General features: G+C 40.7%; 2 protein-coding genes across 6 annotated transcripts in view; one reads left to right on the top strand and one right to left on the bottom strand.

Annotated features, from left to right (window-relative positions):
* Positions 1-14,643, top strand: part of LOC132399183 (bromodomain-containing protein 8-like) — a 65,525-nt gene that overhangs the window by 5,041 nt on the left and 45,841 nt on the right. For all 5 annotated transcript variants that reach the window (XM_059979289.1, XM_059979288.1, XM_059979287.1 and 2 more), the window contains exons 2-5: positions 2,282-2,378; positions 11,739-11,808; positions 12,594-12,643; positions 12,741-12,863. In XM_059979289.1, coding sequence (XP_059835272.1) covers positions 2,282-2,378; positions 11,739-11,808; positions 12,594-12,643; positions 12,741-12,863 — 340 coding nt within the window. The remainder of the gene's footprint in view (positions 1-2,281; positions 2,379-11,738; positions 11,809-12,593; positions 12,644-12,740; positions 12,864-14,643) is intronic.
* On the bottom strand, positions 107-1,568 carry LOC132398797 (general transcription factor II-I repeat domain-containing protein 2-like). The gene is made up of 2 exons (XM_059978640.1): positions 800-1,568; positions 107-714 (listed from the first exon to the last, which is right to left on the bottom strand). The coding sequence occupies exon 1, from the start codon at positions 1,404-1,406 to the stop codon at positions 804-806; it is 603 nt and encodes a 200-aa protein (XP_059834623.1). The 5' UTR covers positions 1,407-1,568; the 3' UTR covers positions 107-714; positions 800-803.

Here is a 14,643-nt window from a genome sequence, read left to right as displayed (position 1 = left end):
TTGTGAAACCTCATCTGATCCTGGGGTTGGACTGAAACAAATTTGCTATGAAATCGTCAACAAAATCCTTGACAGGCCGTGGGGCTCGACTACAATCTATAAATGCTGCAAACTTTCCAAGACTTCTGGAAGTCTCTGACTTAACAAACATTGAGAGCATATTAAAGATCAATTAGAATATAGGAAATGTTGCTGGCAGAGATAATCAGCAAATTTGAGACTTCCTAGCATATATGATGAGAAATGAGTATAATTCTATGTGCAAATGATGACGCTTCTCAGCATTTTCTTGCCTTTTTGTGAGCCACGTGATAGTTAAAGCAGCCCCTAGATCAGGGGTCAGCAACCTTTACCACTGAAAGAGCCACTTGGACCCGTTTCCCACAGAAAAGAAAACACTGGGAGCCGCAAAACCCGTTTGACATTTAAAATGAAATAACACTGCATACAACGTTTTTTTTGCCTTTATGCTATGTATAAACAAACTATAATGTGTTGCATTTATGAAATTGATGAACTCCTGCAGAGAAAACGAAATTACATTTCTGCATGCAACAAAAACATTTTGAACTCCGAAAAAAAGACGTTGGGTTGAAAGTTACTTTTAAGTAAAATATTCAATGTCTATTTGAGTCCTTCTTGTATTTATGAAAAACGCCGAACTTAAATTTTCCGCCAGCAGCAAACCAAAAATAACGTCAGCCAGCTGTCATCCTGAAAAATGAAAGGACTATTTCACTGAACAATGAAAAAATATGAATATAAGTAAAATAATAGGCAATTAAAATATTTATCATACTTGGTTAATGGGATTTCTGCTCCTGGACCTCAGCGCACAGCGTCTGCACATCAGGGCTGTATGATGTCACCTTCATCTTTACACAGGATCGCAAGCTGTCATCTGTGAGGTTTTCAATATCACTCCATTTGTGTTTCTGAGCAAGAACGGCCTTCTGACGGGCAACATCTTCAAGGTCTGCTGTCAAGCGTCTAAACTTGGACACCCATATGTCTTTGTCGGCTATGTCGGCCAGTTCCATCTCAAGATCAGGTTGACTCACACCTGCCAATGCAGTCGTATTCAGTAGGGAAGGATCGATGCTTAAGGGAGTGACCGGGAAGGATAATGTGTTTTTTTCCTCTCTGAACTCACAGAAGCGTTTCCCAAACGATGTTTGCATTGCGATGATTGCAGAATGTAAATACTCCGAAATTATCATGTCGTGACCTTGTTTGAACTCTCTCAAATTGGGGAAGTGAGACAAAGTGCCTTTCTGTAAATCTCTGGCAAGCACTGTCAACTTGCGCTCGAATGCCAAAACATCCTCCAACATGTGCAGGGCTGTACGTCCTTTCCCCTGAAGAGCTGTGTTCAGCGTGTTCAGGTGCGCTGTCATGTCTACCATGAAGTGTAGCTTTTCCAGCCACTCTGGCTGTTCCAGCTCAGGAAAGGTGAGCCCTTTGCTGCCCAGGAAAGTTTTCACTTCTTCCAGACACGCGACAAAGCGTTTCAGCACCTTCCGTCTGGACAGCCAGCGATAAAAACACGTTGTAGCGGTGTCAGTAAACTGCAGTCAAAGATAGCTTTATTCGAACTAAACAGCCTTGCTTTTCAGCTTCCCTCATGGACGCAGATGCTGCAAAAGACGCGTACTCACAAACCCCCGTAGGCTATCTCCCTTAGCCGGAATGCTGGCTAATTGTGAGCCGTTTTATGATGTGGCAGGAAATGTGTCGCTACACTTAGGTTGTACAAGATCACCATAATTACATTTCAAAAGCTAACAAACTAACATAAAATACATTTTAATTAAATACTGACCAATTATTTCCCAAAGCCACAGGGAGCCGCAGCACAGAGGTGAAAGAGCCACAAATGGCTCGGGAGCCGCAGGTTGCCGACCCCCGCCCTAGATGATAGCAAAAAATTATGTCATTGGTCGGGCTATATTCCTCCAATCTTTGAGAATTTTCAAATAAGCAACAAGGAAAGACACAGTTCAGAGTTAGTATTTTAAATATTTTACCAAGCATGAGTTAAAGATTGCAACATATTATTTTAAGTACATTATTTAAGAACACCTTTTACTTGACATATAATCTTAAAATACAAATTGTGTTTTGCTTTTTTTAGTTTCTTATAAGCTGGTATTTGTATATATATTTTTTTAAATCTCATGGAAACAAAGTAGTTAATTATTGTTAACTTGGAAATAATGATACATATGTTTTATTTTGTTTATTCTGTCAATTGCTAATTTGGGACATTTTCTCCCCAAAGAGCACAAATTGCTGAGTACTGGCCCAACCGAACCATGGTCAATTCGAGAAAAGTTATGCTTGGCTTCCTCAGTGATGCGGAGTGGAGATCAGAACTGGTAAGAGATACTAAGTGCAATGATGATACTTCTTAATGTGCAAATTGGCTTAATATTTCAATCTGATACAAAAATTATCTATGAAATACTTGGATCACAGTCTTGTCCTGTCTTGTCACTGAAATAAATGTAAGACCAAATAGTACCTCCTCCAATTCAGGCACGAGCATCTGAATAATTATATTTTCTTTCCAATGGGAGACCACACCATAACAGGTACTGATTACCATTGAGCTGCTCATTGCTCAAAATATTAGAAGAATTCAGCAGGTCAGGCAGCATCTACGGAGGAGGGTAAACACCTGATGTTTCAGGCCAAGAACTTTCATCAGGACTGGAAAGGAAATGGGAAGAAGCCATAATAAAAAGGTGGGGGAAGGCAAAGGAGTACAAGCTAGCAGGTGAAGGGAAAAAGGTGGGTGAGGGGGGGGGGGTGTGATGAGGAGGAGATAGGTGTAAGGGGTATGGGGCTGAAGAGGAAGGAATCTGATGGGAGAGAGCAGTGGACATTGGAAGAAAGCGAAGGATGTGGGAACCAAAGGGAGGTTTCCCCTCCTCCCCCCTGCCAACTTCCTTTCCAGTCCTGATGAAGGGTCTTATCCAGAAACATTGGCTGTCTATTCCCTTCCATAGATACTGCCTGACTTGTTGAGTTCCTCCAGCATTTTATGTGTGTTGCTCAAGGTTTACAGCATCTGCAGACTGTCTTTTGTTTATGACCATTGCTCAGTCTGCTCTGTTATTTCCATTGCCCTGGCCCTAAAAGCACAGCAGCAACAGAGACAGAGCCACAAGAAGATCTGAGTTGCAAGCCTCAAAGATCCCACAAAGTTGGCTCCAACTAAGTTCAGATTCAGATTTATTTATTACATGTACATTGAAACCCTCAGTGAAATATATCATTTGCGTTAACCAACACACCCAAGCATCAACAACAACAGAGCAAAATAAATTAGCAAGTCAAACCTTTTCCCATCCACCTGCCCTCTTACACACACGTACAGGTCTCCAACCCCAGGACAAGCCACCTTCAAACCTTGGCACTGTGCTCTCAAGTGTGCAGATATCAGACCTTCTACCTCCAGAACTTGGTCTGGACTTGCAGACTCGATATTTGGTTCGCCAGCTTTGGTCTTCAACCTCTTCGGCTGCCTGCCTGCCTCACTGAGGTCTCAACTTCGACCTTCGGCTTTGCACTCTGGACTTCATTGACCTCTGGGTATCGACCCAGTACTTCATAAACAGAAGAAATTCTGCAGATTCTGGAAATCTAAAGCAAAATGCTGGAGGAACTCGGCAGGTCAGCCAGCATCCATGGAAATCAACAGGCAGTGGACGTTTCAGGCTGAGATCCTTTGTCAGGACTGTAAAGGAAGTGGGAAGATGCCAGAATAGAAAGGTGGGGGAAGGGTAGGAGGATAGCTAGAAGGTGATTGGTGAAGCTGGAGTTGGGAAAGGTGAAGGGCTGGAGAGGAAGGAATCTGTTAGAAAAAGGGAGTGGACCATAGCAGAAAGGGAGGGAGGAGCAGCACCAGGGGTGTGGTGAGAAGAGGTAAGAGTCCAAAGTGGGGAATAGAAGGAGAGGGAAGGGGGGAAATTTTACTGGAAGGAGAAGTCAATTTTCATGTCATCAGGTTGGAGGTTACCTAGACTGAATATAAGGTGTTGCTCCTCCACCCTGAGGGTGGCTTTATCATGTGGCACAAGAAGAGGCCATACAGCAACAAGTCAGAATGGTGATGGGAATTAAAGTGTTTGGCCATCGAGAGGTTCCAGTTTTGGCAGATGGATTAGAGGTGCTCGATGAAGCCACCTACCAATTTACGATGGACCGCACCAGTGCAGAGAAAGCCACATCGGGAGCTCCAGATACAATAGACACCCCAACAGATTCACAGGTGCAGTGTTGCCTCATCTGGAAGGCTTAGGACACTGAATGGAGGTGAGAGAGGAAGTGAATGGGCAGGTGTGGCATTTTGGCCACTTGAAGGTATAAGTAGTACTTGCCCCAGTAATTGCTGATCACCGGTTTGAACTTTGGGCCTTGACCAACCTGATATGTGGGATCACTGACCTTCAACTGTGGAGCACTTTGGACCTTGACTTCTGGACTCGCACGAACCTCCGATCCCAGAGACCTAGGGCTGTCACCGGCCTTCGTGACTCCCACCCATATAGACTTCCAACTCACATAGTACTTCTTGTATAGCCAATCAGACAACATGATGACATTAACCATCAGAAGCTACTGTGTGAACATGGGGTCTGGACTGCCATCTGGAAGCCCTTTATTATTAATATCTGTGAAGAGACTCTTGGAGAGATTAGATTTAATGAGAATGTCAAGGAGACTAAAGAATTAATTAGTAGTACACAGGAGTTCTTGAATCAGAAGCTTCAAAGGAAAAGAAATAACTCCATGTCCAAGTTCCAAAAAAAATATGACTTGAAGAATGGATAGTGGTGGAAAGAGTTTAGGAAGACTAGCAACTTGCCATCATATACGTAGATATTAAGCTCACTGAGGTACAGCATAGGAATGGGCATTTTAATCTATGATGTCAGTGTTGACTTGTGATGCCATTTTAAATTAACCACTGATCTGAGCATTTTCTGTATCCCTTCATTTCCTGTCTGGTCATGTGCCAAATTGCTTTTAAGTGTTGCTGTTTTATCTTCTTCAACCACTGCCCTTGACCATTTGTTCAAGGGACCTGCTGCTCCCTGTATATTAAAAAAAAACTTGTAAATCTTTAAACTTTGGCCCTCTCACTTAGACCTATGCCATCTAGTATTTGACCTTTCCAGCCTGAGGGGAAAAAAGCTCAGACTGTCTATCTTATGAATGCCTCTTATAATTTTATATATTTCTATCATTGTCCCTCAGCTTCAGTGCTTCAGAGAAAACAATCTAAGTTTGTCCAGTCTCTGCTTACATAAATACTATCTAATCCAAGCAATACTACAGTGAACAACTTCTGCACCCTCTCCAAAGTCTTCACATCCTTCCTGTAATGGGGCAACCAGAATTGCATACAATGCTCCAAATGTGACCCAACCAAAGTTTTACACAACTGCAACGTGACTTTTATATTCACAACTTTTATATTCAGCATTCCGACTGATGAACACCATTTTTTAACCAGTCTATCCACTTTCCAAGCTGTGATGAACTTGTACCCCAAAATCCCTTTGTACATCAATGCACCTTAAGGGGCTGTGCCATTTAGAGTAATACAGCATGGAAACAGGTCCTTTGGCTCAACTCACCCAAGCCAACTGAGATGCCCATCCCGCTAGTTTGATCCGCCTGCTTTTGGCCCGTATCCCTCTAAACCCCTTCATTCCTGTCTATTTACTGCATATATTCCTGTTATGTTTAACCTCTCAGTGTAAGGATGGATTGATAAATATTTGAAAAGGCCTTAAGCCAACTGGAAAACAACAAAGCCACTGTTGTAGAATGTGTCCATGCTGATCTTTTAAAGTTTGTCAGGGAAGAGCTTAAGACACAAATTGTCAGCTTCGTCTCCCACATCAGGGAGGAGAAAATGCTTATAGCACACTTATCATAATACACTGTTATATCTCACCTCTAACAAGCTTCCTGCCATGGTGGAGCTAATCTACAGTACAGATAGGAAGCTATTTAGCCTTTGTCACCTGTTTTCCAGAAGCAAGGCCACCTAAACAGCAAGCTGCAGTATGCAGGCAATGTCGCATATGAATATATTAGAAAATAAACCTTGTGCTGGGGCATATTAGAAAATAAACCTTGTGCATCTGTAAAACCTGCATCAGCTGAAAAAAAGTCCAGTTACAAAATCCTGACAACTTGGACCACTTCTCTTTTCTTGGAGCCATCTTCCTGTTAAGGCCGATGTCCATGATGAAATCTATCATAGCTTTGAGTGAGCTGGTTGTCTCAGGAAAAGATTACCTGTAGATCAGCACCTCACACGCTGACAGAGCTCATGATCCATTGGGGCCCCTGCAATTCCTGCCTTCATGTGTGCTTCTAAAATATGGTTTACAAATAGTAGGAATTAATAATGGAGTCTGTTTTCAGGCCTACTTTCCCTGCAACGAGGTTTTAATTACCCTTTGTAATTAAAGCCAATAAATGGGGCACATCCTTTTCATGCTCAAAATTAAATTTCTGAAGTAGATCTCTACATCAAATCTACCACAGTAAGAGATTACAAGGTAGATAGAGGAACTGATTCAAAGACATTCTCAAGATCTTCTTACATAAAATACAATACCTCCACCAATTCCCTGGCCCATCACTGCTCAAATTAGAGAAGGCACATTTGGAATGACTCCAAGAACCTTAAGTCCTTTTCTGAGAAATGTGGTTTAAATGATGAAAGGAGGCACAACCTATGACAAACTATCCTCTTGCTGCATCAAATATCTCTTGGTCTAACTGTGGCAAAGTCTATTAACCCTGCATTTGACTCTTAAGCTACCTCGCAAATGGTGTAGAGCCAGGTTATCCTTTGCTAAGAAGTAGATCTGTATACAAAACATAAAAGCTTAAATGGAGGCTGCTGTGTACTTTCTCAGTAAATAGTTCAGAGGACCAAAGTTCAAAGTAAAATTTATTATCAGAGTACATACATATCACCACATACAACCCTGTGATTCTTTTCTCTGTGGGATATTTAGTAAATCTGTAGAACAGTAACTGTAAACAGGATCTGTAAATTGTAAACATCAGGAATTAACTGGGAAATTAATATACTTTATTTTCTGTTGATTACCCAATTTTGAATTAGCCATGATCAAATGACAGGCTGAATGGCCTAATTCTGCTCATAAGTCTTATGGTGTTAAGAATCTGTCTGAGACTGATGAGGTGAAAAATTGCTTTTGTCTGCCACTTTGTCAGGTTCTTGCATGGAAGATGGTCAACTTCAGTTGGGAACTATCCACTAAACTGGTAAATTCAAGTTTGAGAAAGAAAAACCAGTTTTTCAGTTGCATTTGTGACAAGCTCATGTTCTAGGACATTTGTAGGTATTATTGTTTGAAGTGTAGTCATTGTTTTAACGTAGGAAACTTTGTAGCTAATTTGTAATGAATAGATAAATTTAGTTTTTGAGAGGTAAGTATTTAGTAGAATTTGTGGAATTCATAACTCCTTTACTCTTCATCTTAACAGTGCCATGATATTTTTACTCAAATTGAGAATAGACAGTGCCATAATTTAATTTCTTGAACAATTTCAATGCACTGAAGTACATAGCAATCCTGGAGCATACCATTTCATTTTCAAATCCTTGTTACATGTATTATCAAGATTTGTAAAATCATGAAGGTGATTGTTCCCAGTTTAGGGGAGTTTAAAACTAGAGGGTAGAAGTTTAATGGGTGAGAAGGGAAAGATTTAAAGGTGCCCTGAGTGGCTTGATTTCACACGATGAGTGAAATGTATATGGAATATCAGAAGAATTAGAAGAGGCAGAAGTACAAATTTTAAAAGTTGTTGGACAGCTATATGGACAGGAAAGTTTGTAGGGGCTAAATATCAGCAAACAGGTCTAGCTTTGATTGTGCATTAGTCAGAATGGACAAGTAGAGTTGAAGGACCTGTTTGTGGACTGTATAACTTATGACAACAGTACTAAAGAAAGATGAAGAGTGCTATTAACTTGGTATTAGCTAACATACTTTACAGAGAGGTGATGGGAAATGTGCTACTGAGTTGCGCACTCTTTGTTTGATCTGTACCATAATCAAGACTAGCAGGATCCTGTTGTTGGTTGTCTGATTGAATCTGGCATTTCTGCTTTGAAAAGTAATGGTTAAACATGGTTAGTAATTGAAAATACCAATAAGACCGTAAGACATAGGAACTGAATTAGATCATTCAGACCATCTGCTCCACCATTCCATCATGGGTGATTTATTATCTCTCTCAACCCCATTCTTCTGTCTTCTTGTATTTTTGATACCCTGACTAACCAAGAATGTATTAATCTCTACTTTAAATATAGAAACATAGAAAGCCTACAGCACAATACAGGCCCTTCAGCCCACAAAGCTATTCTGAACATGTCCCTACTTTAGAACTACCTAGGGTTTACCCATAGCCCTCTATTTTACTGAGCTCCATGTAGCCATCCAGGGGTCTCTTAAAAGACTCTATCGTTTCTGCCTCCACCACTGCCACTGGCAGCCCATTCCACACACTCACCGCTCTCTGCATAAAAAAATTTACCCCTCACATCTCCTCTGTACCTACTTTAAGCACCTTAAAACTACGCCCTCTTGTGCTAGCCATTTCAGCCCTGGGGAGAAGCCTCTGACTATCCACAGGATCAATGCCTTGCATTTCCTTATACTCCTCTATCAGGTCAGCTCTCATCCCCCGTCACTCCAAGGAGAAAAGGCCAAGTTCACTCAACCTATTCTCATAAAGCATGCTCCCCAATCCAGGCAACATCCTTGTAAATCTCCTCAAGTCAAGTCAAGTCAACTTTTATTGTCGTTTCGACCATAACTGCTGGTACAGTGCATAGTAAAAATGAGACAACGTTTTTCAGAACCATGGTGTTACATGACACAGTACAAAAAACTAGACTGAACTACATAATAAACAAAAACAGCACAGAGAAAGCTACTCTAGACTACAGACCTACACTGGACTGCATAAAGTGCACAAAAACTGTGCAGGCATTACAATAAATAATAAACAGGACAGTAGGGCAAGGTGTCAGTCCAGGCTTTGGGTATTGAGGAGTCTGATAGCTTAGGGGAAGAAACTGTTACATAGTCTGGTCGTGAGAGCCCGAATGCTTCAGAGCCTTTTCCCAGGCGGCAGGAGGGAGAAGAGATTGTATGAGGGGTGGATGGGGTCCTTCATAATGCTGTTTCCTTTGCGGATGCAGCATGTAGTGTAAATGTCAATGATGGTGGGAAGAGAGACCCCGATGATCGTCTCAGCTGTCCTCACTATCCGCTACAGGGTCTTGCGATCCGAGATGGTGCAATTTTCAAACCAGGCAGTGATGTAGCTGCTCAGGATGCTCTCAATACAAGCCCTGTAGAATGTGATATGGGGGGGGGGGGGGGGGGAGATGGACTTACCTCGGCCTTTGCAAAAAGTAGAGACGCTGCTGGGCTTTCTTTGCTATGGAGCTGGTGTTGAGGGACCAGGTGAGATTCTCCATCAGGTGAACACCAAGAAATTTGGTCCTCTTTACAATCTCTACCGAGGAGCTGTCAATGTTCAGTGGGGAGTGGTCACTGTGTGCCCCCCCTGAAGTCAACAACCATCTCTTTTGTTTTGTTCACATTAAGAGACAGGTTGTTGGTTCTGCACCAGTCCGATAGCTGCTGCACCTCCTCTCTGTAAGCTGACTCGTCGTTCTTGCTGATGAGACCCACCACGGTTGTGTCATCGGCGAACTTGATGATGCGGTTTGAGCTGTGTGTTGTAGCACAGTCGTGGGTCAGCAGAGTGAACAGCAGTGGACTGAGCACGCAACCCTGGGGAGCCCTGTGCTCAGTGTGATGGTGTTGGAGATGCTGCTCCCAATCCGGACTGACTGAGGTCACTGAGGTCTCCCAGTCAGGAAGTCTAGGATCCAGTTACAGGGGGAGGTGTTCAGGCCCAGTAGGCTCAGCTTTCCAATCAGTTTCTGAGGAATGATTGTGTTGAATGCTGAACTGAAGTCTATGAACAGCATCCGAACTCCTCTACACCCTTTCAGTAGTGAGGCAACCAGAATTGAGCACAGTACTCCAAATGGGGTCTGACCAGGGTCCTATTTAGCTGCATCATTACCTCTCGGCTCTTAAGCTCAATCCCACGATTGATGAAGGCTAATCCACCGTATGCCTGCTTAACCACATAGTCAACCTGCATAGCAGCTTTGAGTGTCCTATGGACTCGGACTCGGACTCGGACCCCAAGATCCCTCTGATCCTCCACACTGCCAAGAGTCTTACTATTAATGCTATATTTTGCCATCATAGTTGACCTACCAAAATGAACCACCTCACATTTATCTGGGTTGAACTCCATCTGCTATACTTAATGATTTGGCCTCCACAGCTGTCTGTGGCAATGAATTCCACTGATTCTCTACCCTCTGGCTAAAGAAATTCTTCCTCATCTCTGTTCTAAATAGATGTCCCTCTATTCTGAGGCTGTGTCCTCTCGTCCTAGACTCTCCACATCCTCTCTGTCTTGACCTTTCAGTATTTGATAGGTTTCAATGAGATCCACCCTCATTCTTCTAAACTCTAGCAAGTGCAGGCCCAGAGCCATCAAATGCTTCACATACATTAAGCCTTTTATTCCCAGTATCATTGAACTCTCTCCAATGCTAGCACTTCTTCTTGAGATAAGTGGCCCAAAGCTGCTCTCAGTACTCACAATTGTAGTCTGACCACAGCCTTATAAATCCTTAGCATTATATCCTTGTTTTTATATTCTTGTCCTCTTGAAACAAATGAATTGGCTTCCTTACTACCAACTCAACATGCAAGTTCATCTTTTAGGGAATTCTGCATGAGGACTCCCTAGTCACTTTGCACATTGATTTTTGAATTTTTTCCCTGTTTAGAAAATAGTCTATGCCTTTATTTCTTCTACCAAAGTCTACCATGACCATGCACTTCCAGACACTGTATTCCATCTGTCACTTTGACTATTATCCTAATTTGTCTCTGCAGATTCCCTCCTTCCTCAGCACTGCCTACTCCTCCACTTATCTTTGTATCAACTGCAAACTTGGCTTAAAGCCATAAGTTCCATTATCTAAATCAGTGACATATAACGTGAAAAGCAGCGGTCCCAATGCTGACCCTAATCGTCACTGGCAGCTCGTCTTCTATCAATAGTGATATCTTTCCTGTAATACCATGTGCTCTTATTAAGCAGCTTCACATGTACTTAGTCAGAGGCCTCGGAACACCCAAGTATACAACATTTTACTCAATACATAAATGAACAAGTATAATGTTTTTGTTATTTTTTCAATTGGGTTCTCTTTATCTAGTTTTAGAACTTGTGTGAAGATCTGATCATATTTTAGGACATTTTTATACAGAAATGGAAAAAAATGTAAAGGGTTCTCAAACTTTCTCAATATCAGATATATCTGAAAAAACTTCTGGTGTCCTCTTTTATATTATTGGCTAGCTCCATATTTTGTCTCTTATAACTTTTTTAGTTGCTTCTATTTGGTTTTAAAAGCTTCTCAATCCTCTAACTTCCAACTAATTCTTGCTATATTATAATTCTTCCCATTTGCTTTTATGCTGTCTTTGACTTGTTCTGATTTTTATGAGGTGCACAAATTATGATGCAAATTTTACAACAAATTTGTCAATTTGCTTTTTCAGGGTATCAGTTAGCAGAGCAATTAAACCTTTTGCAGAACCTGGACGGCCACCGGATTGGTTTTCACAAAAGGTAATGATTAAAGAATGGAGAAATTTCTTAATAATTTTAACATTTTAAAAAATACTCCTGTATCGTTCTCAGTCATGTCTATGATTGCTATGCTAGGTTAAACTTCAGCTATAGTATCTCTTGCCTTTTGATTAATTTGCATTTTTCTACTTGATAGTTGATTTTTCTTTCAGACTGACTGGATGAAATAACGAATTGCTTCAGTTGGAGAGAAATAACTTCTCCAACTGCAGTTCAATTTCCAAGAAGAATTTGATCCCGAAGTTTTTATCACAGTCCAAAGTCTACCTCCATAACAGCAGCTGCTTTGCACTATTTCAGTCTTTTGGCATTGAAGCATTTATCAATGACAATTTTATTTAAGTGAATTTTTACTCAATGTTATTAATGCTAATCACAAGAGAAAATCTGCAGATGCTGGAAATCAAAGTAACACACACAAGGTGCTGGAGGAACTCAGCAGGTCAGGCAGCATCTATGGAAAAAAAAGTCGAGGTTTTGGTCTGAGACCCTTCATCAGGACTGCTAATATTCAATTTGCTGCTATTCATTTTTTCCCTTTCAAATCTTTATTCTTTGACAGTAACTATTCTTTCATGCAAAAAGAGCATTCATGTAAATCTTTTGCCCCCATTTATTCACAGAGATTCTGTACAGTGTCTTGATTTTATCTAATAGTTTCCTTAATTCTTGCTTTCTCTGTCTACATAGGTAGACATTACCATGTCTACCTATTTCTGACCTTGTGCTTGATTGTGTGTTCATAATTTTTCTCTTTATTTTAGCATTGTGCATCGCAGTACTCAGAATTGTTGGAAACAACAGAAACACCCAAGTAAGTCTGCAACCCAGATATGTGTCTGTGTCTGTAAACATAATTTTGAAGTACCGGAATGGTTTGTAATTACAAAGATTAAATAATTTCTTCATAGACGGAAGCGTGGTGAGAAGGGAGAAGTTGTGGAAACTGTGGAGGATGTAATTGTTCGCAAGCTCACCGCTGAGCGAATTGATGAACTAAAGAAACTTATTAAAGAGACTCAAGAGAAATACAGGTCAGGGCTGCAATCATTAATTCATTATTTTGTTTAATGTACATAAACAAATGATTAATACATGAAAGAATGTAATGTGGGTTTGTTTTGAGGAAAGAGGAAAAATAGCCTTAATTTAGTCAAGCATTCAGAAATTTATCCTTTAACAATATATTAACTTCCCTGTAAAATAATATACTTTTCAATTTTCCTTTTAAATATATTTTCTTTCTATTTACGATTTTAAAATATCTTTTCCTCTTCCTGGATTTTTGTTTAATATATTGTTGCTCAAATGTTTTTGCCTCCTCTACTTTCAACTGATATTTATTGAGTTTATATGATATTTATTGCATGTATTTCTGATCAGTTATCGTAAGTTTAATAGAGTTATTTAAACAATAAAAACAAGAAACACATCTTAAAGTGGTCAAAAGAAACTGCATTATTAAATCTTCAAAATACTACTACTCAGATTAATTTGGCTATTTAGATTGAAGAACATTTCTCAATCAGCTGATTATTATCCATGGAGAGACAATTTTGGCCAGTAGTCTGCACAGCAGAGTGCTGTGTTACGTACCCCGTAACTGGGTCTCTTACCAGCAAAGATAGAGAGGTCCGTTGAAGTCTGATGGTACTATTTTTAACAGTATTTATTGGTAAAAATACACAAAAATAATATCAATGCAAACATACAGGTAATATACATTGTCAATACTAAATCTAAAAGTGTGGGTATAATAATAAGAAGAAATAAGCTCTATCGTTATCTAGGGGATAATGTAATGTATTAATAAATATCAAAGTCACTTAGTTCATTCGGGCTGCAGCCTTTGGTTGGAGTCAAGAGACAGATTTTTAAAACTTGCCAGCTTTTCCTTTTTATGATGTCGATCCTTCCAGAGTTCCGTTTTTGTAGTCGGTCCTTTAGCTAAGCCATTCCGTGGAAGCCCGCCAATTTCCTAGGCAAAGGAAAAGGACGCATGCGAGCCCCACCGGCTGTCGCTAGTAAACGCTGTCACGGGATTTCTAGCGTTTCTCCTGGTGCGTCTAAAGGGGTTGTTCCCCAGACCCTCTTTTATCCTTACTCACGGGGTCTCAGATGTCAATCAGGTTGGGATGATGCAATCCCTCAACCAGCCCCCTCTGTTCATTCCCTGAGGGCTTCAATGAATAGTACAGTACTCAATACACAATTTCGTCTCCAAGAGGCATTGGCTGTTATCCGTGACTTTTTCTTTCGGAGGCCCAGGACACATTCCAAACCTTGAGGATTCTGCGTGTCTCTCTCTCTCATTTCCTGGGTCCCAGACCCGAATTAATAGCGATCTTGCGATTCTCAAAAAGGAGGGGGCTACTTTGTACCCTTCGGCCCCTCAGAGTTGTGGCACATTCGTAACAGCTGCATATAAAGAAAGGATTAAGAAGGTGGAAGAAAATTAATTTTCATTAATACATTTCATTTATAATTACTAAAATTTGAGATTCTAAACTACTACTTTCAATTTTAGCGAATAATTTTATGTATAAAAATGTTCTATTGATACTTAAATACCTTGAGATATGTACCTACAAAGACTTGCTGTACATTCCCAAACCAAAAGCCATGGATGAACCAGGAGGTACATCGTCTGCTGAAGGCTAGATCTGTGCCATTCAAGTCTGACGACCCAGGCCTGTACAAGAAAACCAGGTATGATTTGCTGAGGGCTATTTCAAGGTTGAAGAGATGATTTCAAACTAAGTTAGTGACACCATTGGATGTACAACAACTCTGGCAGGGTTTGCAAGACATTAC

Source organism: Hypanus sabinus, chromosome 9 (assembly GCF_030144855.1).
Source record: "Hypanus sabinus isolate sHypSab1 chromosome 9, sHypSab1.hap1, whole genome shotgun sequence".
NCBI lineage: Eukaryota > Metazoa > Chordata > Chondrichthyes > Myliobatiformes > Dasyatidae > Hypanus > Hypanus sabinus.
This window is presented reverse-complemented; position numbering and strand designations above follow the sequence as displayed.